The sequence below is a fragment of the Andrena cerasifolii genome, chromosome 5 (assembly GCF_050908995.1).
Source record: "Andrena cerasifolii isolate SP2316 chromosome 5, iyAndCera1_principal, whole genome shotgun sequence".
NCBI classification, from domain to species: domain Eukaryota; kingdom Metazoa; phylum Arthropoda; class Insecta; order Hymenoptera; family Andrenidae; genus Andrena; species Andrena cerasifolii.
Window position 1 is genome coordinate 13,887,225 of NC_135122.1, and position 24,918 is coordinate 13,912,142.

At 47.5% G+C, this 24,918-nt stretch overlaps 1 protein-coding gene across 2 annotated transcripts in view; it reads right to left on the reverse strand.

The window, feature by feature from the left end:
* The window catches only part of Plexa (plexin A), a 240,341-nt gene that overhangs the window by 43,519 nt on the left and 171,904 nt on the right, over positions 1-24,918 (reverse strand). For both annotated transcript variants that reach the window (XM_076811590.1, XM_076811588.1), the window contains one exon: positions 21,444-21,626. In XM_076811590.1, the coding sequence (XP_076667705.1) occupies positions 21,444-21,626 (183 nt within the window). The remainder of the gene's footprint in view (positions 1-21,443; positions 21,627-24,918) is intronic.

Below are 24,918 nucleotides of genomic sequence, written 5' to 3' on the forward strand. Positions count from 1 at the left end.
ACAGACGGAACGGAAAGAGTCGTCGACTGTCTCTCGTAAATTCGGGAAGTAGGTCCAAGGGGAATTGGAGAGAGAAAGGGAGGTAGAGAGAGAGAAAGAGAGAGAGAGAGAGCGGTTTTCACGATGTTCCTGGACGATGGGCGACGATCGCGAGGTTAAGTCAGGTCAGGTCGAGGGGTTCGCCGAGAGAGTCCAGTGCCCTGAGAACCGTTCCAGCCGATAAACCACCTCCTCCTCCACCCTCTGTGCCTTCTTCGCGAGGATTCGACGCGGATACACGTCGCGGAGGTTACGTCGGGTCAACCGAAACGCCGGACACGAAGCAACGGACGCACGCGAGAACGACCATCGCGTTCGACTTCCAGTGTCCACGGAATTCTCCAGCTCTCCCCGCTGGAATAATTCTCTGATCGAACGATCGCGCATCTGGGCCCGGAGGGAAGACGAGAAGAAACTTTCCTGCCGGCTGGAACTTCGACTGTTTATCTTGCTGGCGAAGAGGACGCGTATGCGGGACGATCCATTTCAATCGATGCACGCAAAACTGCGTCGAGAGAAAGTACCGTGCATCGCAACGGTCGAGCACGGCGCCTTTATAAATGAACACCCTTTGGCCATTTGAAATTTGAAGGATAACGCGTGGAAGTGTTAACGACACTTTAACGTCACTGAACGGTCTCAAAATCTACGCTCACCGAGCGCCATTCTAATCGCAGCTACTGAAGAAAGAAGAAAACGAATTACACTTTTCGAGAAACCATACGCGAAGAACCCTGCCAGGCACAAGTGGCACGAAAGCGTAAAAACTTTCTCGCCGCCGTTCTCTGCTTGTCGTATTATTTAACGGCGACGGGGATTCCGCCCCGGCAGGGGCCCACGGGGACGAATATTGCGCATTGTAGTGGCCGCGATAAAATCGAAGGGGAACGCGGAAAAACCGGGCGTTTCCATCCAGCGCGTTCCGCAAATTCCAAGCCGCAATGCGGCCGTCGGCTGCGAGGCGGCGCGCGATATGCGAGCAAGAAATAAAATTGAATTTCAGAACGGGACGCGGGAACGACGGGCTCGGGAGGGACGTCAAGGAAACGATGTTGCCGCCGCGCATCTCCGTCTTTCTCTTCTACCACTCGATCGTACGGCAATGGAGAGAAACACACAGAGAGAGAGAGAGAGAGAGAGAGAGAGAGAGAGAGAGAGAGAGAGAGAGAGAGGGAATATTCAGTCGAATGAAATTCGGTTTCGAGGTAAATCCGCTTGTCCGAAATCAATCGCGACCACATCGCATTACAAGGGTCGCCGCGGAAAATGGCTTTCGCGATTTTAAGAGACCGAAGGAATTGCGCTTCCCAGCAGCCGCCGGGAAAAGGAATTTGGAAAATGCACGATCGAACGGTGCCGGGAAATTTTCACGTCCGCGCGACGCACGGAACCGCGCGGACAAAGGCGAATTTCATCGCCACGATGGAAAACCGTTTCTCTTCTCCGGCGCTCGCGACTGAAATTCGATTTTTCCAGCGACTCGGCGGCAGAGAATCCGCCCTTCCCTCTCCGCGCGGGAGTAATTTTGAATTATGTTCGGGAATAACAGACGACCGGCGAGTTTCTCGCCCGTAGATCGATAAGTGGGTTTCGTAGCTTATGAAGAGAAAATCGACTTTGTCCGCGGGAGGATTCCGTTCCGCTTTCTCCGCGAGATTCTCGAGGTAACAGTAGCGTTGGCAGTTTTCTGTAACCCTCTTCGTGGCAAATTTTTCCTGCTCGGAAGTCTGTAATTAGTTTTTCTAAGTCAGAGACGTTGGACCGAGATCTTGTAAGGTTTCTACAGATTCCTCAGCTGTCTTATTTAAGGACGAACTTCAGTAACATTAGAAATAAGCGAAACTCTATGAAAATCAGAGGAATGAATCTTTACGCAATAGTAAAACCCCCTGCAAAATTTTAGAAAAATTGATTCGGCAGTTTTTAAATTATTTAACTTATGGGGAAATGCAATATCGAGAAATATAACTACAAAAGTAAATTTAAATAATAGGCCCAGAGTTTTTGAAATCTTGTGTGCAGAAAGATCAAACGCTAAACAAAATTGTCACAAAAATTCCGGACGATTGATTCGATAGTTTTTTTTTTTTAAATGAAAGAAAATGACACGAAAACTTGCGCTTTCAGGTACATTCCAACAAACAAGTTTATGATAAAAGATCAAATATTCAATGAATTGCCAAAATAAAATAAGAAGTAAGAGCGAATTCAACTGAATTTGCGATAAAAATACACCATTGCTATTTCTGACGAGTCCTCGTCGCAGAAAAAAAGCTTTATTCACATCTGAGAAATTGATTAACTTTTGGTTAAGATTTTCACTGGTAATTCATCCTTAAGCACTACCAACGAACAATATTAATACGATAGCGGATCTAAAATTTCCACAAATAGTTAACAGGAACCGTCTCGGATGTCGCACGAACCAACGATGTAAGAAAAGGTCGCGTCACGGATCAGCCCGAATCGACGCCGTTTAACGAAACGAAAAACGAGGCAAGGGGAGAGGTGAGCCGACGAAAATCTTGGCTCAGAGGCAAGAAGAGCGAGCTGGCGCGCGGGAAATCCGTGGAAACGATTGGCTGACACTTTAAAGTGACTGGCAAGAAGGCTAGGCGTAGGTTTTGTGCATCCGCGAGGAATTCGCGCGATAGCGAAGCTGCCGGGAAGGATTCCCTCCGTGTCACCGGGTTACCGTAGCCGACGGTTACCGGAAGCAAGAACTTCCGACCGGCGCGCTTAACTTGCACATCGACGACCACAAGAATTGCACGGCGTAACGTCGCCGCGAGCTTAAACCGTGGCGATGGTTCCAGGGCAACAAGAGAGCTCTGGCGAGAGGAAGAGCGGTCCCCTTTTCAGAAACTACACCACAGGCGATTGCAATCTTAACCGAGCGCTGTTATTGATCACGCTGATGGAGGCCTTTTGACGCGAGTAGAATTGCGGAGAATCATTCGATGATTACACAAGTAAAGAGGCCGAGAGACCTTCGCGCAATCACTTGAGTATCCTTCCCACGATATCCTTCTTCGAGACTCCTAAGATTTATCTTCCAGATGAAAGTATTCGTAATCTACAACCGCTGTTTGGTAGTCGAGCAATTCAGTAGAAAAGCACCACGTCGCGTGCACGGTTTTATAGACGGGGACAATAATAAAATCACTGTGAGTGCAAATCCGCGATAATATTAAGCGCGAGGAAATCCGTTCAATAACGCGTTGATCCGCGTCGCGGGGGAGATTTACGCGTCACGTGCTACAAGGTGTTATTTCAAGCCGAGTCGCACTGAGATCGGAGGTCGAGGATTTAAGAACGCGGCAGATGTGTCCAAGTGCGACACTTTCGTGCGTCGATTGCTCCATTCCGGAATTAAGTACGCGCGAGTCAGAAGAAATTCTACCACAGAAGTCCGAGCGGCGCGAACGGCGGAGGATCACCGCGAGAAGAGATACGGCGATTTACGTAATCGCATCTATCGATACGAATTTTCCCTTCGAACATCAATCTATCTGGGTGGAATCGAGATTCCAGGTCCCTGGAATCGGACTTTCGCGTCTGCGAGATAGAGATGTTATTCTAGGGAGGTAAATTTGTTCTTTCACTATCAGTCTCTATGTTCGTGGGACCGTTTCTTTTATTCTGCGCTCGTGCTACCAAGTACGATTAAGAACTTATTGTTACCGACAACTAAATGATAAAACGAATCGCAGATGGAAATTCGAGTTTCCGTATCGGTGGCATTGCAAAGTAAGCGCACGAAACGCGAGCACGGTGAAATGAAAGAGGGGAAACGAGAGAGGAAAGGACACGCGTTCGCATCTGAGAGCTCGACGAACATTCTCGTCTCGTTCATAATTTCTACGGTGGATCCTCTGGGACCCTGGCATGCAGGAATTCACGAGTTCGAGCAGGATTAACGCGAACAGGAGAGCAAGAGAGAGATAGAGAGAAGAGAATAGGCTGATATTGCTACTGGAATATTTGTAGAAGCTCTTACAACGCGAAGCACTTCGCCTCAAAAGCGAATAACGTAATTTGCAAGGAGCCCCGTTTCTCTCAACCTACTCTCCTACCTCCTCTCTCTCTCTCTCTCTATTCTCTGTCGACGAGAAATTTTCTGTCACCGTACAGAATTTTCCGTGGGCGAATACAATCTTTCCGAGATAGAGTCGCCGTGGAAAAGAGAAACGAATCTCCCAACGCGACGCGGGAAGCAGCGGTCTACCCCTCTTTCCTCCTCGTTGAAAGAAACAGGAAACCATTTACTGAAATCGTCGGGCCAGAGATCACGATGGTTCCCCTGCCGTCGACTTCGACGATCAAAATAACGCGATGTTAGTTGCAAATACCACGATAACTCGCTTTCCGAGGCGCAAATGCTACACCACCTTCGATTTTCTATTCATTCGACGTTATCTGTAATACCCATGCCTTCGATTCTCGATCAGAAGCATCTCCTATGTATTGTATCTGAAAACGAATTTACTAGGGTTTATACAAAAACCGAGTTTTGATAAACTCGGTTTTCGAATTCCAGTATTAAAAAAAAAACTGGAGAATTATAAATATATATATAACTTAGACAGTAAAAAAATTATACTTATTTTAAAATTCTTCAGGTTTTTTAATACTTATGGAATTACAAATATATAACAAATTAAAATATACTCTGTCGATACAAATCTAAATAAATCAAAACTAAAATAAGTAAAATCCGTACAAAATATAAATTACAAATTATAAATCGTTATTTCATTTAGTACTTTTCTTCAACAAATATGAACTCAAGAAGATTAATTTTACAGGAAACTTTTAGAACAATATGCTTGTGCCCGAGGCGATTTCCCGCCAAAATGTAAAAATTAATATTCACATATTAATTCTAGTACCTACCTAAAACCGATTTTCAAATTTTACAAATTTATCCCCAAAAAACAGTTTTTAAACACTGACAAACCCTAGAATGTACCTTCGAAGGGTTCGAGCAAGAAAGCAAAGCGATTTGAAGTGGCATCGAGACTCCACGCGCCCAGTCACAGATTGGTCAAAGCAATCGGACCTAATCGATTAATGGACACTGAAAATACAAAGTGTACCGCGCCAAATGGAGAGCAGACGTTTCTAATTCCCGGGCAAAGCGTTCCCGGGAGTTTCCGCGCGGCATCGCAAAATCGTCGCCGATTTCCGATCCGCGTCTCGTTTCCTCGTTCGACGGGACGTCGAATGGAACAAGAGGAGCGCAGCGTCAAGACAATGCAGCCGGGAGAAAGGGATCGAAGAGACGGCGGGGCGAGCGGCAACAAAAGGTGGAAAGAAGACAATGCGGGCGAGGAAGGGCTGGGAAGAAAGCCTAGAGATGAGCTTTACCAAGGGAAGAGGGCAAACAACCGGCGATGGGAAGAGGGGGTGGGGGGGGGAGGTCCGACGAGACCTCGCGTTTTCAATTGCTCGCCCCGAAATCCCGGCCACTTCCGGCCAGAGGTTTCCGAAGTTCGCGCGAATTGCGGGCTCGATTCTGGCCTGCTGGCTCCCTTTCATCGCGTCGGGACCGCGATCACGCCGGGCGGAAGGGGTTCCGAGCGGGTGATCGCGGTCGATCGAAGGCGCTCGAGAGGGAACCGCGAAGCCTATCCCGACTACGACAAACGCGACCGGAGCCGCCGGAAACCGGAAAAAGAAACGGAACGGTCGAAAATAAGAAGCGGGCAGAGGCGTACCGAGGGTGCGAGAGATAGAGGAGAAAGGAATAGAGGCGTCTGGTTCGACACGCTGAGTGCACGGGTATTTCGAAAATCCGATAAATCTCGTCTCCTCTCCTCTCTTTCTCTCGCCGGCTATACAACATCGACCGACCCGACCGATGAAATTTCCTCGCCGTCCCCAATCTCTCGTTATTCCCGGGGCATTCTGGGCACCCGATATCCTCGGGCTTTCCTCTCCTCTCCTCTTCTTCTCCTAAGCCTGCGCCTCTCCTTCCCACCAACCAGCAGCCGTGTATCCCGCAGTGGTACTCTGCCTCTTATTCGAACGAGCCGATCGAGGAGACACGAGAGCTAATAGACGCCCGAGAATCAGGCTGCCGCCCGAGCGAAACGCGACTCCCGGCGCAACCGAGCCACGGATTTCGGTTAGGGATGACGGTCAATGATTTCGCCGCCGTTACGGAGGATATCGTGGCTGGCTTAGCTAGAGACGCTCCAACGATGAAATGAAATAGAGAGGGATATTCATTGCATAGCGGGTGCTCCAGGATTGTTGGGCGAATGCTCCTGTTGACTAGCGAACAGGTAGACTCTTCTCTTCGGTCTAATATTTAGACAAGCGATCCAGGAGCGATAGATTTCGATGCTCGATTTAGGAGCTACGCTCAGGTGCTCGTGCTGGTCCCCTTACAACAGAGATCTCTGCTCGTCCATACACGTCCGTGTCGCAGCAGAAGGAACGGGATTTCTATGTCCCTGAACTGGCAAACAATCTGCGCTGTTGCATCAACGAGAATAGTGAATCGATCTGATGAAGCAACGTATGGATAACGATCTCCAGATGCCCAGAATGGATTGCCTCGAGTTTACACCGAGGGCAATCATTTAACGAACGGTGTTTCTTACTGGGAGATAATCTCTGACTGTTCAGCTAATAAGAAGAAGAAAAAAACTATCTCCCTCTGCACGTCGACAAACGTTCGCGTGGCGTGCGGAGGAGCGAAGGGACTTGGAACGGTAACGCGTCCAGGGTAACGAACAATCGCGCGGCCCCGTTGCATCGACGGATAATAGAATACCGGCGAAGCGACGTCGATAACGATCAACGACACCGATAGACACCGATTTACAACGAAGCCCGACACGATCCTCTTTCATCGACACGGAAGAGAGCCAAGGAGAGCCGGTTAATAGACGCTTGAGAATCGGGGCTGGCGCAAGATGAAACGGCCGCTGCCACCAGGAAGGAAAGCCACGCTTCTTGTTCTCGTAGATCGATAGGGAACGGTGTTCCACTGCCGCTACGATCCATCAGATCCCCAAGGCTGTAGTCTTTGTTAGTTTACGAGGCGGACGTCGCGCACTCGTTCGATTCCCGTCTAGCCTCTTTCAGTCCTCGGCTCCCGAGGGAACATGATAGCCCAAAAATTTGAAATCCAATATATCGAGGCCCGGCCGTGTGTGGGCGAGTTTTTCAGCGCTCGCGGGCAGATCGGGTGAAGGGAACGGGAGCAGTACAGTGTCTGTTTCTGGTCAACGTAATACAGTTGACGCGAGTTGTCGAGTGGTGGCCCGGGGAACAGGGAGCCAGGCGATGGGATATATTTATACGTTAGATTATCATCTATTTTATAGCGTTACTAGTTCCTAGCTAGATGACAAAGCGGAGTTTAGAGGGAAATACGTAGGAGACACCGGGGCTAGTTCATACAAGGGCAGGTTGATACAGGCGACTTCTATTTGAGCGAGGTATGTGAAGTTTGTTGTTCAATTCTTACCCACGATCCAGCGTACGCATGTGTACCTTGACGTTAGCAATCATTTTTTAACTGTTTTCGTTTAATTATATATTTAAGTACAAATTACTAATGGTTAAACATCTTGAAATATCTTTCTTAAATAGTTTTTGAATTGGTTGATTTATTATTAAAGAATTAATCGATTACTCTGCAAATTTTGATTATAAACAAATTTTTTACACCTTCCTTATGACGAGTTACCTCTTAAATGAGCAGAAATTGGGACATTCGCCAAGAAAAAGTAAATAGTTGTGTTCACTTTCCAAAACCGTCTTCAGACGGTATAGAGAATTTTATAACCCGAATTAATTTGGTGTCACATGGAGTATTTTGATGATAAAGTAATTACGTTTTGTTACTTTGTTTATATGCTCTACATTTTTTTAAGGACGTGTTTGTACATAATGGCTTCTTGTAGGGTAAGTTGATACATTTTCTCTGGGGCATGTTGGTGCAGTGTATCAATTTTCCTCGACTACTTTTAACACGTTCCGCACGGCCATTTCTGAAGGTATAGGGCAGGTAGTGTCGGTTTGCGTCTTATGACAACAGCCGTGCGGAATGTGTTAAATGAATTTTTTCCATTTATTTCTAGGAAAATGGTTCGAAATTATATCAAAAAGACAAATCGTGGCGAAATATCGCAAAATATTTTTGAGAAAGCGCGAAAATATACAATAATAGTGACAAAATAAGTTTATTACGATATATTAACAAAAAGAAGAAGACACCTCATGTTAAAGGCGGAAAAAAATAAAAATAATAATGATTTTCTATGTTTGTTAAAGGTATCTAGATTAAAATTATATTTTTCAAATTTATTAGTTATTCAGTAAACGTATATTTTACAGATTTATCAACATGCCCCACAGTAGGGTAAATTGATAAATTTTGCATGTATTTTCCCAAGTTTTCGTTTACTACATATTAAAGAGGAAGGGCCAAAGTATCTATATTTTAGCATATTTGTTATTAAGCAATTAATTCAAACAAAAATGAAAACATTGAAAACTGAATGACGTATCAACCAGCCTCGGTCCCCCCTACATTCTGAAAGAATAGCTGAGATTACAGAAGCCATTGCTGTAATTACAACTAATAAGCGGGAAGCAGGTAACAAGGAGAGAGTGGTCGTCCATTACAGAAGAACTAGAGAAAAAATCTGTTCCACCTTTCAATTTACCTTGGATGGGAAAAATTACCCTTTTCCCCGATCCTCCCACGATAAAACCAAGAAATCCTTCGGGTACGAGCAAACTGGGGCCACGACTCGACCCCCTCTCTGTACCCTCGATTCTACTTAATTACGAGCCTCTCCAGGCATCGTTCACGATCTCCCGTTCACGATCCCCCGGTTGAACGAGCACGTTCAAGCGAAAGCGCTCATCGCACAGAGAGAAAGAGTGGTGGCCATTAAAATCGTTCTCGTTCTACGCCCACCCGCGGTAGATCCGTGAAAAGCGAGGTAAAAAAGGAAGGGGCATGATAAAACAACCTACGGGACCTGGTCAAACGATCCCTAAAGCGAGTAAATTAATAAGTGCGCGGCGATCGGGAGTTAGCAGGGTCGATCGAATTCGCGATCGGAAGGGCGAGAGCCCCGCCGGCGGAATTCCATTCGTGGCCAGCTTGTTCAAGATAACGCGCCACCATCTTCCCTCTCATCGTCGATACCTCTCCCTCGGCCCCCCTCCCGCCCCTCCCAGCCACGATTAATTAATTTAGCCGCATTATGGCGTAACAGTGGGCCGAACGGGCGAAAGGATTATCGCATCGAGCGACCTTTCGCTCCGGGCATCGAACGATGGGAATCTATCTATCGTCGCGGGGCTCGCACGATAAGAACATTACTGTTAATTGGAATTTTCAGATGATCGAAACATAGGATTATAATCCAATTGTCCGGGGCGGGAGCGAGGGAGGACCACGCGCAGGCGGGCTCGGGAGGCCGAATTATTGCGTCCCGTTATTGCGCATTAACGAAATAACAACGCGGAATCTCGTTTATGACGTTCGAATTCCTCTCTCCGTCCGTGGAATGCGGTTTCCTTTCTGCCTCGCTTTTCGCCCCGTTTTTCCCCCTACTCTCCTTTCGCCTTTTTTTTTTTTTTTTTTCATTTCGCCTGTCCCTATGGAAACCGGTCGTCTCCGTTCGATATATCGAAGCCGGCCGGGTGCCGACGCGACCGAGGAGAGCTTTTGATAATCGTCGCCCACTGTCTCGCGGAAATTAAAGCCTCCGGTGGCAACGAGATTGCGGCGGTTGTTTCGAAACGGGACGCGCGACAGAAACGAAAACGTGGACGCGCGGTGAGTGTGGATTAACGGGAAAAATACGATATCGCGCAAAGCGCGGGGACGATGGGCATTTCGTGGAACGATTCGACGGTAAACGAGATAGGAAGAGTCTCTCTCGACGGTTCTGCATAAATGATTCGCGCTGGATCGTCGAGAAGCGGAGTGGACACCGAGCCAGCTCCGTTTACAAACGAAACTCGAGCAGCACGCAGTTCTGCAGGACCGATTAGCCGACGGCTGAGTTCGTCATTGCCCGGCAGGCCGGATAAATTGATTGCCCGGTTCTTTCATGAATCCCAAAATCACCGGACGCCCGACGTAGCGGCGATTCAATTAATTCTATCGGCTACTCGCTCGCGCTGTATCCATAATTTCATATTTAACCTGCTTGGCTGCGTCCTCTCCCCTCCTCCCAACCCCTCCCGACCCTCCTCGAGGGACGATTATACGCGACAGGGGGTTCGATCGCCGGGCCAAATCCTCCCTTCCCCCCCCCCTTTCCCTCGTTAACATGCAAATTCGTATCGTTTTTTTCCCCTCCAGCCTGCATGCACGATCGAGCTTCCTTCGAAATTCAGGACGTACCTACCAGCCCCGACTAGCTTCGTCCCCCCACCCACCCTTCGTCACGTTAATACCAATTAATTAACTGGGAATCTCGGAGCTTAAGCCATTACAGAGAGGAGAGGGGTAGGTAGGACGCCCTTAACCCGCGCTCCTCGTCCTTACGCACGTGTCCTAGGAGAGGGCAATAATCAGCCGCGCGCCCTTCAACGTACGCTGATCCCACTTAAAGGGTCGTTCCTCACCGGGGCCACCGGTAAATTGAAACTCCTGCGCGGGCACGATCCGATTAACGTCTACAGAAATTGTTGTTGCCCGCGCGGAAATTCCACCCCCGCGACGCGGCAACGCCCCAGCCGCCGTCGATACACCGCCGTCGCGTTTTTCCTCCTGACGTCGCCGCCTCGTCGTAGCCGCGTGTAACCCGGGGCACGGTAAGCCCCCCTAGGTCCCCGTGTACACGGAGTTTCCCACGGAGAGCACACGCTCGGCTACTATTCAACCTCCTCTCCCTCTCTCGCTGTCTCTCTCTCTCTCCATTGACAGAGATGGTACCGTGTCGACGGAATAGCCGAGGTAACTGTTACCACCGATGGTATTCTGCTCCGATGAAATTAATCGAATGCCTCGGCTGCAGGGACATCCGCGACCTCGCTAGAGGTATTTGGTTATTTGTTTCTGGGGAATTACCGCCGGTGCTTGCGGGAATGGACGAAGAATGCAATATTGTTTAATATTCAAAACTATGTGTATTTGTGATTGCGGGATATGGCGCGGTGAGAATGGAGCTTGATGGACGAGGTGACTGGGAAGGAGTAAAGATATGTGGATTAATAATTGAGGACCTAGCAGCAGGAGGGGTGGTAGCTACATCTTTACCAACTCCGAGTGAATTGGAAAAAAACTGTTTATAAAATTATTGCTTTGACTTAACGTTAAGAGAAGACTAATTGACAAATATATATTTTCACACATTAAGTAGTGGTTATTCAGTTGATATGTTTTTATTTCTATTTTCGGCAATTTTTTGGTTAAATCTGAAGCTGCTCAAAACAAAAATATCGCACAATACAGTGATGGGTACGGGTTCAAAATTTGCAAAAAAGCGCTTGTTTTTTATCGGATTTGCATGAAACGCGCACCAAAGAATGTAGAATTTGACTAAAAAAACTATGAAAAATGGAATTGCACTGCTCTTGCTGCAAGGTCCTCAATTTCATGTAGTTCCTTTAGAAAGTCTGTATGGTACATCGAATTTTCGTGGATGTATGGCACGAAAATGATGATCGAAGTTAGCTAGATTTGTCTGTAATTAGATTTTCTTTTAACCCCCACTGTGAATTTACCGTAGTGCTGATTCGATCATTAATTACCTTGCAGAAGGAAGCGATAGGTGCTGTTGATCATTTGCCAAAGCTTGCATGCACCGAGTCTATTCAACGTTTCATGGTATCGATGATAATAATTAATGTCAATTAGAAAGTTCGTGATATTCTATTAGGCGGGGATTGATGGGACAGATATTGATCGGTCCGATGACCAGGCGGTAGAAATGAATGAAAGAGGTCGCTCGAAGGTAGAATGAATCTCCCGACTGAAAGGGAAAAGGGGAAGACCCAGAAAATCGCGACGAGAGGGAATAAGAAAATCGATGCCTGATGGAAACCTAAGAGGACATTGTGGGGTAGCGAAATCCGGGGATTGAAGCGCGCGCTCAATTCTTTATACCTCCACCTTCGATCTTACTTTCGTTCAGATACGAAACCCCAAACGCCGCACCGTAATCACCCGACCTTTAACCCCTCTACTAAATCAGGTATTTGAAAAATGAACATGCAACAATACCCCGTCGCATACTCGAATTTCAATTTTCTCATAAATAGCGAACGGAACCCGTGCAATCACTGGACCATGAATGGTTCACTGGATAATTAAAACCATCAACCCTTCAGCATAGTGGACAGCAATGTCATAAACGTATAATAAAATAAAGTCATCCTAAGCAGTCTTACATGATCATTCAGTATGTACATACACTGAACTTATATTGTACTAACTGTTACCACTCGGCTTCGCACGAAATTTAGATTCTGATTTTATGCAAACAATTTTGTAAATTTTTTTTCTGTGAAAATTGTCACATTTATCTGGATTAGTCAGATATAATGAGCCGAGGCACATTTCGTGACCCCAGAGTTTATCGTTCGAAAGTTTTAGGCAACAGACAAACGCGCAAACATGTAGAAGCTTTCTGCTTTATATATTAAGATCTACGCGATCAATGAATAAAAGAAACGTACATAAAATCTTTCACTGTGTAAGAATTCTCTTTTGGAAAATAATCGACCATCCATTAATATCGCAGCAGAAATGAAATCGCGGGGATTTTAATCGCCGAGCGAATGCTCTGTAATCGATTAGAAGCAGGAAAACCGATTGCCCCTTGTTCCTCTCTAATCCTAATCTCGAAACGAGCCTACTCCCGCGTATTAATCATCAATTTTATATCATCATTTTAACCAGTATCTATAATACCCGCTAATACCTGTAACCCCCGCTAGACCGTGCGCGCGCGGGCGTTCAGCAGCGGCATTAATAGCAGCGCAGCATCGGGGACATCGGTATTCAATAATCAATTTCATTGGATTATTACTGTTACCATTGGAATTAGTCCTAGTATCGGCTATATTGCTAATAAGCGACTCGGATCGTCCGCCATTTTTGTAATGCCGATAATACGACGATATTATACAACGCTCGTTATTATTATCGTCGTACGCCGCGTATATATCGCCCGGGCGACGCTTATCGGTTCCCGATGGATCGTTCTAATTGAAGAGCAATCCGATTGATATCGGCTCGTTGCGTCGATATCCGTTCTTTTCCGGGGGACGCGCGTGCGCGACCACGTACAAGCGCATCGCGTCCACGATTATTAATCGCGATCCACGGATCCGGCCGACGCGATTATTAATCGTAATCCTGTGCATCGTCGCTTGTTTGATGGACGCGCGAATTAATCTACGATCCGCGCGCCACTGTCTGTCGATTCTCGGCCTAATGCTGTCGGATTAATTCGCCGTTATGTCGTGCCTAATTTCCATCCCGTGTAAATTTTCGGGCAGAACCGCGGGACCACCTCGCCAGTAATTGCGTGTTCGCCGTTCGATTTCGATTAAAGGAGCCGCGCGCGAAAGAAGCGCGCCGCGGCTCGTCGCTCGGCTGGCATTCTGCGGGTATGACGCAACACTGTCGTGGAAAAATAATGCGAACCGCACACCCTCTTCGGGGCTCGCTCGAATCGCGAAGCCCGCGCGCGCTCCGCTTTTCTTGCGAACTTTTAAACAGTCACGCAGCACGGCCGTGGAACGATGAAATATTCAGTCGCACACGCTCGACTTCCGGCGGACCTCGTTAAGAATAGAATCTTTATTTCCATAAAATTCATAAGGGTCGGCGACGTTCAACTTCACCGTGACGCCGGCATTCTTGCAGCGGCAAGAAAAAGTTGGAGCACGAACAGGCCCCACGCCTGTTCGAAAACAAACTCCGGAATCCTCAGCGTTACTACGAGAGCTTTAATTCTACGCGCACCGGCCCGGTAAAAGAAGCACAGACGGAGAGGAGGAATGGATGCTCTACCTGACAGCCTACAAGAGCAACCTTCTTGTAAACTTCTTGCGTTCTAGATACACAAATTCGCTAATGAAACCCCGTTTAACCCTCGTCACGTGTCTGCGAGGTATTCTTCCTGAACCACTCTCGCGGTATTAATCCTCTTACCCATCAGCCGTGCTCCACTGTGCTTGGGGAGAACTGTCAAAACCACGTGCAAAGCGACTGATCCTAAAATTCGCTGGGAATTAAATATTGAAAATTCGAAGATTAACGAAAGCAGGGTCATGTTGTTCAGAATCAACTGCCGTGTTATTAAAGAAGAGAAAGGACAAAAATTGTATGCATTTTCACAGTTGTAGTGCAATCACAAACGACGCGATGCTACGATAGGATGTTTAAAGCAAATGCAGAAATGCTAATTTTTAAATAGCAAAATCTTCCAGAAACATTCCGATATTCCCCCACAGTATGGCAATAGCATATTGGAATATGCATAATATAATAATGGTAGATCGTGCGTTCGACGGTTTCGACAACGCTGCAAGTGAACAATAGAGCATGCGACGGATGGGATGTAAAGGGATTAATGTCTAGTAAATGCTACGGGCATATCTTTGAACGATGCACCCTGTATCTCTACACTGGCTTTGAGCGGGCCTACACTTTTTCCGTACAAATTTATCAGCTCCTTGGACGAGGGGAAAATGGAGCCCTTTCTATTTCCGGAAATACAGAACCCACCCCTCGTTTCTTTGTGCGCTCGTATCAGAACGTTCGTCGAATCTCTCTCCTCTCCCGTCTCGGCGGCACAAAGGGATCGACTGGATGCGTGCGATTCCGTCGTCGCGGAATATCACGATGGGAGCGCGCGCGTACCGCTCAATTATCCACGTTTAACGAACATCGACGGATCGATCAGCCGCGATTTGCTATTTGCCAACCGTCAAATCGCCCCGGGGGCCTCTGTAAGACGCGCATTAATTAAGAGATCGACGGAAGACGCGCCGGCAATTAGGCGATCGCGATAGATGCGCGACGGAAACTGCCTTGTGGATCCTTAATTGAATAGGATTATAGCCGAGGAGCAACTAAACTCTGTCGCTCACTCCTCGTTGCCTATTTCCTCCTCAGCCCCCGCTCCTCTTCCTCTGGCTTTTGTGGCTTTTGTTCAGAACACACAGCATGCATCGGGATTGCTAATCAATGGGGATCACGGAGGAAGGGATTTTGGAACATATGATAGTGGAATCCCGAGAAACGTGTCAGATTAGGTTACGCGATTTAAGGAATCAGGCTCTCCTCGACAGAGTACCTACTTTTAGAGAACTGTCCCCAAAACGGGGACAAGAATTTGACAATGATCATGTCGGCATTAAAATGACATGACAAATTGAATCGGGTGCTTTATTTGAATTTGAAGCATACTTAATACAGCTGACGTGGCACTCGAGTACCTTCCGAAGTAACTAAATCCCACTTGCGATTCTACAAATAACTCTCCTTTAAATAATATCATCAAGAGTACTCCGGCGCCTAGCAGCAACGCAGCCCGTTCAAGCTGATGGAAATCCAATAACAAAAGATGCTTACTAATTTGCGGATGTCCTCGGACAATCGCATTTACTCGGCATCCCAACACTGCTCGTGAATTTCGTCTAACTGGAATTGATTCGATCGCCCGGGGTAAGCTACCCGAGGCCACTGACACTCCAGTGGTTTCCAGCATTTTGACCACTGATCTATCGAGAAAATTTAAAATCCACCTCTTCGCGAGTTACACTCGCGAGCTTCTAACACCGTTTATTAGAAGAATAATTAAAATATTACCAGTTTCGCGAAGCGAACCACTCGAAACGAATCATGCTATCATCCGAACGCCTGTGGCGCCAACAATGTGATATTAATCGACTTAGAGAGCAACTTGTCCACTTCGTCTTACGCTAAACGCTATGTTAATTCAATAATTTCAAGCTACCTTTCAGCGGGCCTCAACTACCGGTTGATTTACTCGCGTCCGCGTTACCAGGTTGAACGAACAGCAGGGACCGGTTCCCGGGGCTCGATCGCACGACAATCGAAGTAATAAACGGAAGGGCTCCTCCGGAGGACGAGCGGGCAATGGTCGCCAGCAGGCGCGTTTAAGTACCTCCCGGATAACCTTTCACCGCGACCCGAAGCCTCGCGCTGCCGTATATGTAGAAGAGGGCGATCATTAATTAATACCTTCCGGGACGGGGCGAGTCATGAATCAACGCCGTCTCAACGGCGCGGCGATGCGCGCCGCTTCTCTGCTGGCCATCGCGATCAACGCAATGATAAACAGTGTGTCGCGCAGGACGATTATCGATCACGTCCAGCTTCATCCGGGACAATTAACGCGGTCGATCGACGCCGTTGGTGAAGGCTCTATAGTCCAGTGGAAAAACCGATCCTGGAGCTCTACGGTTACTACGTTTCTCACAGTAGCCTCGATCAAAGTATGCGGGGTCATCACTTGGGGGCCTCGGAGCCTCTTCTAGATGTGGAAGCCAGAAGCCGGAAGACGGGTATCGCGAACCGAAGTAATTCAGATTTCAGACGCAACTCTGTTATAGGTCAGAGTCGTATTGTCGACTCCAGCAGAGTAATTAGCATAGAATCGCAGTTCAATGGACGGTGTTGAGAAGTTGGATTAAGCAGTATTATTCTTAATTTTAACGTTGCTTTGTAGCAAGTCCCGCTTTGTTTCCGACCCGCCTCTACATTCTTAAGGGGCAGTCGATACTTCTTCGAACTACGATTGTAGACTAAACTACTGCAATTACTGTCGTCGGGAAGCGAAAGCATTCTTTCGTGTCTGTCGAACGCCGAAGAAAAGCAATCCAGATCGATCGATCCCCTTCTCTCTCGCTCTCGCCCACTCTCCCTCTATCTCTTTCGCTGTGTATAGTCGGTTTAAGAACATTCGCGAGATCGGGAGGGTAATTGAAACTCGGTCGGCGAGCGGGAACCGAATTACGCCGGCCGTTTCGCCATAAATATCGCTGAAATATTCATCCAGCATCAGTTTGCCACTCTCGTCGCCGCCGATAAGCGGCAACACCTGCGCCGTAAAACTAACGGCCATCGGTTACAATAAACATCCGTTTTAAAGGGCCCGCTATCTAGAGAGCTTGAACGGAATCAACGAGCTCGCCGCGAGAGAACGTCCCCGGAGAGCTGGGGAACATCGAGCTCTCGAAAGATTACTTAAAAATCGAGCCCATAAATCCTGCCCGATAAACTCGCCACCGCGGAGGGAATCGACTTGCGCGAGGACGGTAAGAAGGTGGTAGAAGACACGAGCTCGACGAGGATACGCGTGTAGCGCAGCTTTGTTAGCGAGACGTGTAAAGCTTCCGCGAAATGGAAGAAACGCGAGAGCCGAGGATGTAACAAAAAGTTTTTACTGTAAATGGGAACCCGGTTGCTAAAGCAGAGCTGGACCGCGTATGGAGCGCAGTAAGCTGGGCTCTGCGGAAAAAAAGAATGTCTATTATCTGAATAGTAGACAATTAATTGAAGTAGGTCAGCCATATTCGCTTTGATAGCGGCGCAGCAGTTACAGAGCGTACAGAGAAATTCTAATTAACATGTTTATCGCAATCTTGCTTATCCGTGAAGGGAAATTAGTCATCGCGCTGCGGCGACTGAATTGCAACACAATCGCTCGGTTAAATGACGTTAAAATGCGTTGCATTTGAAGAGCATTTCTTGCTGTCGAATGTTACGGAATCAATTAGCTGGTATGCAATTCGTGTTTGATATTCCCGACTGTCATTTACGCTTCGGAGCGTTCCCTGGCCAGCAAAACGTTGCCTGCTCAATGGCATGGAATTTCGAGCTAGTGTAGAAAATTCGATTAGAACGTCCGAGTAAACAAAATTAATGGGCCTCTTCGTGCTCAAGTTTCTTTGTTTCAATTAAAGAAACTGCGCTTCATTATTTCTTAACGTGTACTTTCTGAGCCACGGTGACTGTGATAAGTTTCCAGTTCTGGAATGCATAATGTCGACATATTACCTTAACCGCACTTACTTCATTCTCGTAAATTGTAATTTAATTCTTAACAGTTGTTTAATGGAATCTTGAAGAATCTTGTAAAAGATTGTAATTAAGCGTCGCTTAAGGAAACACCGTGGAGTAACAGTCGGCAGGCCCGGGATTTAGAATTGTTACGCTTACGCTCCAACAGAGAAATGCAAGCATGTTTTTCTACACCCCCCCACAATGGTAACGTTGGGAATTTAATTCCACGCATTCTCCCCATTGATCTTCATCTCTTAATCAACATCCCGCCCGCCTCTACGGGCCCCCGTCGGTAAATTTTTAATAGCCAGAATCGCTGAACCGCTCAAAGAGGAGCACGGTCCCGGGCGTTCCTTTCAGTGAATTTGCACGGCGTATTTGCGCTCGCATCGCGGAGCTATTTGAGTTTCGCGTTTGCACACAGATAATTATAATCGAAGCCCGCGGACGATCCACGGCCACGGGGCGGGCTTTAATTAATCACGATGAATAACGGGACGGGGCCAGGGCGAAACTTCGTTAACTTGCAAATTCTCCGCGTTCCGAGGGTGGGGGTAAGAGGAGACCCTTCAAGGGATAAAATTCCCTTTTCGTACTTTGATTTTCCCGGGCGGCGGGGTTTTGCATTTTCCTTAACCGAGCCGCTAACGAATGCCAGTCTCGACGACAAAAATCCCGTCCCGGTATGTAAATGGGAGCCGCATAATGGCGCGCCGATTAGGATTAATTTAACGATCACGACGAGATAGAGACAAACGCGCGCGGGCAGGAGGGTCGTGTCCGAGGCGGGGAGATCGCAGAGCAAATTGAAGAAGATTTCGAGCCTGTAATTGTGATTAATTGGAAGAAAGCCGCGCTCTGCTCGGCCAACGGTTTTCCTGGAATACCCGGATCGGGCAATAACGATACACCTCGTGGCTAATGGCCACGCAGCCGGATCCATGATCGCCCGATCATTGCTGGCCATTTCGAATCACCTATGGCAGGGACAGAGCCACGTCCTCACGCGTGATTGCGGAACAAATTGGCGGGACTCTAGCCCCGGCGATTCTGATTAATCGGCATAGACTCGTCTGATATTAGGAGGGAGTTCGCGGAACGTTACACGCATTAACATCGCGTTTCCAATGAATTATTTATCCCCGTGGCTTCGAGTCACGAAGTTATGGCTGGCTAAACGACCGCGACCGTTTCCTCGCCGCGCACTGAAATCGCCGAAATGGGCAAGAAAGTGGAATAAATCGATACGGTTATTGAATAGCGATAATGCCATCTAATTGCCCACGGAAAGGACGCTATTGCCATTCAAATCTTAGAATCTAAGTAGTCGCTTTTCACCGAGCCCTGCGGCTAAACGATTTCCACCGCTATCGTGTAACACAATTCTGAAAATACAGCGATACCGACCGCGGAGGCAACCGGAAGAAATCGGAGAGGATTTAGCCCCGATAATCGTGATTAATTACGACAGATTCGAGGGGGGGCCAACGGGAGATATCGCGTTCCTGGAAACGCAGCATCCAGCCGGTTAACGATCCGTCGGCAGAGTTTTCTTGTCCGTGGCGAGATCCATAATTTTGTAACTATTCGCGGCACTTTTTCTCTCCCCGTTCTCCCCTCGCATCGCGGAGCCAATTACACAGCTCGCGTTACGCTTGCACGCCGTTTGATTCACGATCATCGTGCGCGCGGCGGATAATCGCGCGCGGATCACGATTAATTTAACGATCCCGCGCCAGAATGATCGAGGAAGTCCACGCCGCGCGCACGCTGGCGAGCGTAAGTGCGTGCGCGTGGGCGTACAGTGGAGCTTTTTGCCGTTCGATCCATCGTGTCCAGACCGCGTGGCCAGAGAGCCATCGAAGTTCGCGAAGCTGGAGACGGAGTCCGCGGGCTCCATTAGCCTCGTTAAGCGTTAACGCTTCGCGTGCAACGATATCCCGTAATGGCTACCCATGAGCCGCGAGAGGCTAATGGAAACGCTGGTAGAAAGCGGATTTCGCTGTAGCCCCGATTCTGTCGTTTGCATTAATATATATTGTGATTACTTTCGCCGCAGCGGGAGCAATTGGGGATTAATTATGCCCGGCGCGAGAAAGAGAGGCGCTGGGCTAGGGTGGTAATGGTTTCGACTCGTTACGATGGGTCCCCGTGGTTGTAGGGGGTGTAAAATCAAAAGTGTTACAGGCTAATGCGTGTAAAGGCAAATAAGATGCGAGACTTTTGTTTCGCGAGGGTGCCATGCGATGGAGTCGATCTTTTCCTAGATCTAATAGCGTGGTAATACGATCATGTACGGTGGAAGTTATAGTGGAGATCGTGGTGGGAAGATAGCGAGTAAAAACTGAGGGAAAGTTTCTTTCGTGGTCCTGGAGGACGAGGATGTTTAGGACCGTTTACTTTATAGGTAGAGCGGGCAAGTAGAAACGGTCGGCGTGTTGTCAGACACAGACGAATATTTCTAGTGAACAACTTCTAACAAGGGGAGGACAGGTTGTGGTAGACGTCGGTTTTGATGAGCCTTGGTAAGAAAATTATAAAGAAATTATAAATTATTTTTTTTAACGTAGGGAAATATTCAAAAGGCACCCGACGCCTCCAAAGGGGAATTCTCCGAGGGCGCCAGGGTAGTGTGGGATTTTTACCCACTAATCCACGGTCACCATGAAATGTTTAATAATTTACATGTAAATATCTCTAGGACACCTATTTACTTATTTTCAACATACATCCGTCGTGCCAAGGCTCATCAAAATCGATGTCTACCGCACCCTGTTCTCCCTTTGTAAGTAGCTTCGTTCTTTGCATTAAATTACGGATGCCTACATCACTATTAAATAGATTAAATAGAATCTTAATATTGAAATCTGCTATTTCGCAATAAGAATCGAACATTCGTCCCGCTTTATCCATTGTCTTGGTGTGACTTCAGCAGTGGGTGCACACTTTTCCTAACTTCCGATAGCTACTATGCCGCCTCGAAATCCTTTATCGATCTCCTCCATCCCTAGTGCGTTCTTAATTCTATATTCGCGGCAACTCGACGATTCTCGACAGTGAAAGGCGCAGCGAACCCCTCGGCGCCAGGAATACCAAGAGTGTAGGAAAAAATAGAACGCAAGCGCCAAGTGCTCGCGGTGTGTAAAGAGTCGACGCGCTATCCGGGTGCAAAAGGTCAAAGAGCACGAAAGTACAGGGTGAACGAGCGGGAAGTCGATGCGGAGAAGAATTAGACACACTCGGGGGAAATATGCACGGAGGAGATAACGAACGTACCAGGCTGGTCTAATGAAACAGGCGGGTACCGTTCGAGAGTACCTCCCGCGATTCTTCGATCAAACAGATACAGAGTAACAGAGTATCGTGATCTGACCTTCTTTAGGTGACCCTCGTTGGTGCCTACGAAGACGACGGTGTAGTCGCCGGTGGAGGTGGCGGCGACTGCGGTGAGATGGGTATCGAAAGTGAGGACAGGGGTCGCCGCTATTGGGTCTCCACCTCCTAAAGGTGTGTTCACGTCCAGGCCGCAAAAGTCCTCGCCGATCGTCTGCAATTTCTGTAAACAGACAGCACAAGAATGTTAGTGAACACGAAAAATAACATGCGTTACAATTCAATTTTATGCTTCGTACGATTATTATTTTTGCTCGCGTCAACGTTGTCTTGTTTCAGGATTTTTTGAGGCGGAAGTAGAAAACAAATGCAAACACTTTTTTTAAGGGCTTTACTCTACATGCCTTATGGTATATAACAAAAAATTGTAACTATTTTTTTTAAAACAAAATGCAGTGGAAGTCCCGCGTAGTTTGACGTAGGATAAAAAACCGAAGATTTTCATTATTTACCTGACATTTACTACAGAAGTACATAGCGATTTGACAAAATATTGATTTCTGTGAAAATGGTGGACATTTGAAGAGAATAGTTCCAGCCGAAGAATTTGCCTAAAATTTTCAGCCCAAATTGAGTCTAAATTTGCCTGTAGCAAAAGAGTTTTTAATGAATCTGTAGATAATTAATTATGGCAGATGCTATTCAAATTTCAAGCGAATCGGATAAAAATTGTTCAAGTTGTGCTGCTAGCCAATTTGAAAAAATGACAACACATAACTCGGCCAGTTTTTAATATTTCTGTACAATATTTATACCATATATTCATTAATACATGCCCTAAACACAAGAAGTATAAGAATAATTTTCAACCTCATAGTATCATTAAAAAAAATTCTTCTAATTTGATGCTATTTCGAGCGTCTCCGGATGGCGTGTAACCGCTTAAATTAAGTTTGACGAACGTCACTTTTCCGAACCGCAATAATGTTGAAAGAGCGCAGGCTCCGCTCGCTCCTTTCCTTCGCCCAATAGTAGTAATTACGTCAATCAATTCTCATGAATATTAATCGTTTTAATACATCACAGATAGAACCACTTCGCTTGGTTCGCATTAGCCTTGAAGGATCGGTTGATCTCGTCCCACGCGCAGTATCGGTGCAATCACTGCGGATAGCACAACGCCTGCAATTTTATACCCCTCCCCCAGACTCGGTGACAAGCCTGAATGTCCACGGCACCGCGAGAGGTAAAAAAGCCTTGAAATTAACGGGCCGCGGAAGCATCCCCGCGGAGGCTAACGCGCGATCAATATTTAACGAGCATTTTGGGTTTCCAAGGGATTAAGACGTCTCGCGATAAACGCTCAAAGCTCCGTGCACGCGCCTCGTGCATACTTTATCTGCGATCGTGGAGACGCGGGAGCAAGGTTAAACGCGAAACGATAAGGTCAACGACGGTCGTGCGAATCCCGCGGAAATGCGGCTCGCCATTTTCATACGGGGGAAGAGCGAGACGGCGATCGGCCGCCAAAGGATCTCCCAGGAGATTTCCTCGTGCGGTTTTTGTTATGGGAAAGCGGGTCGTAGGTTATCGCGCGCGAGCCCGAGGCCACGAAAAATACACCCCGCGTAAAATATCGCCGCTCGGCTCGCGGCGATAAATTATCGCTGCTCGGGCAATTAATTCTTGCCGGGGCGGCGATTAATCGCGTCGCGCGACGAGATGCGATACTTTATTGCCCTCTGCCGAACGTTCCCTCCTCGCGTTTAGAAGCGCCGCGTAAGAAAACTGACGGCCGCGCCACCGCTCTTGCCTTCCGGTTCCTTCGTGTTTCGCTTCGAACTTCGTCCCCGGGGGCGCACGAATCTCGCTTTTCGCTTGGAAATATCGTGCATTCGCATTGATCGTGCCTGGGCCGCGGTCTACGCGAGAGCACACCGTTGCGCATCGTTTCGTTTCTGCACAGCATCCTGAGTCATCGATGTCCCACCCCTGACGGGGAACGTTAATGAAAATCAAACGGTCGGCGAGATTCGGCGGGCTGAAGGGGTGCCGTGGTAACCGAGGAAACTGCGGGGATGCCGAGGCTTCCCGTTGCCGCACGTACGGGAACACGAAGAGACCGACACTCGCGTCTGCACGCTCAAGGAGAGGTCCAATACATCGACCAGCGAGCTAGAAAGCCCTGCGTTCGTGGCGCGGCCACCAAGAAGTCGGCTCTATTTACATTCCAGGGTTGCTTTCGCCACCCTGTATACACTGCAGCGAACAATTATTTGCATTCCTGGTGCTAATACGCCGTCGACGTTGCGGAAGGGGCGTTGCAGCACACTTTCGCTCCAGAACACGTCCTCTCTCTTTCTCTCCTTCCACCGTGTCTCGCCGAGGGAGGTGGAGAACGAGAGAGGGAGAGAGAGAGAGAGAGAGCAGGCGCGGAGGAACAATGGTTATGGCAAAACAACTGCGCTCGGTTGGCCTATTGAAACGTGGCTAATGCGACCATCAAGACGAAATGGAAGCTCGTTACGGCACCTTTTTTGCCCTTCACTTTCCTCCCTTTTTTGCCACTCGGAAAATTGGAGTAACGACGTGTTATAGCGGTGCGAGCGCACGCGCGGAAACACGCGCCATCACGCCAATTCCCGGGCCGCCACTTTTTCTCTCGTAGCAGGAACAAAGGTGCTGTAGTGATTAATTTACGCGTTTCCTGTTTCGCTGGCGAATGTTTGATCACGGTGCTGGCGCGAGTTGGCTCGCGGATTTTCATTCAGTGGAACGATCCGCGGTCGGGTACGAGAATTCGCGATGCTTGGTACGAATCGTATTGATAAGCAGGATATCCAAGAAATGGATTTATTGGACTGTACCATTGTAGATTCGAGAGTTACGTGAAGAATGCAATCGTTGGTTTATGAGGAAGTTTAGTCGGTTGATGAACAACGTAGTAAGAGATAATACGATGCTGGTTTTACAAGGGAAGTTAGGCAACCCGAAAATCCGTAGTAGAGTAAAATATCTCGAGAACGGTGAGAGTCACCGGAAAGAAGTTGAAACAGAAGTTGCATCTTTTTTATATCAACAAAACTGAGTAAAAATAATTATCGAATTAAGGATTGCTGGCGGGGGTAACTTGAAAAGTATGGATTATTTTATAATTAGTTTTGCACAGTTTTGTAGATATAAAGAAAATGCAACGCTTGTTTAAACTTCTTCTCGAAATCTCTCACCAGTCTCGAGATATTCCACGAAAGATAAAATTCTGCATATTTTTCAAGGGGTGATTTCACCCCCCAAAACCTCACTACGGTGCCAACAAAAAATAGGGTTGTATTACGGATGAGCTACTCTACTTGAACACACACAGTTACATAATTTTCTGAATTTCCGGGTTGCCTAACTTCCCTTGTTAGACAAGTGTTTACAGATTTCATGTTTGCATTTAACTACGGATTGTTTTAGGGGAAAATCTCGCGTTCCATGGACACGAGTAAAGAAAGCATGTGTAGGTATACTGG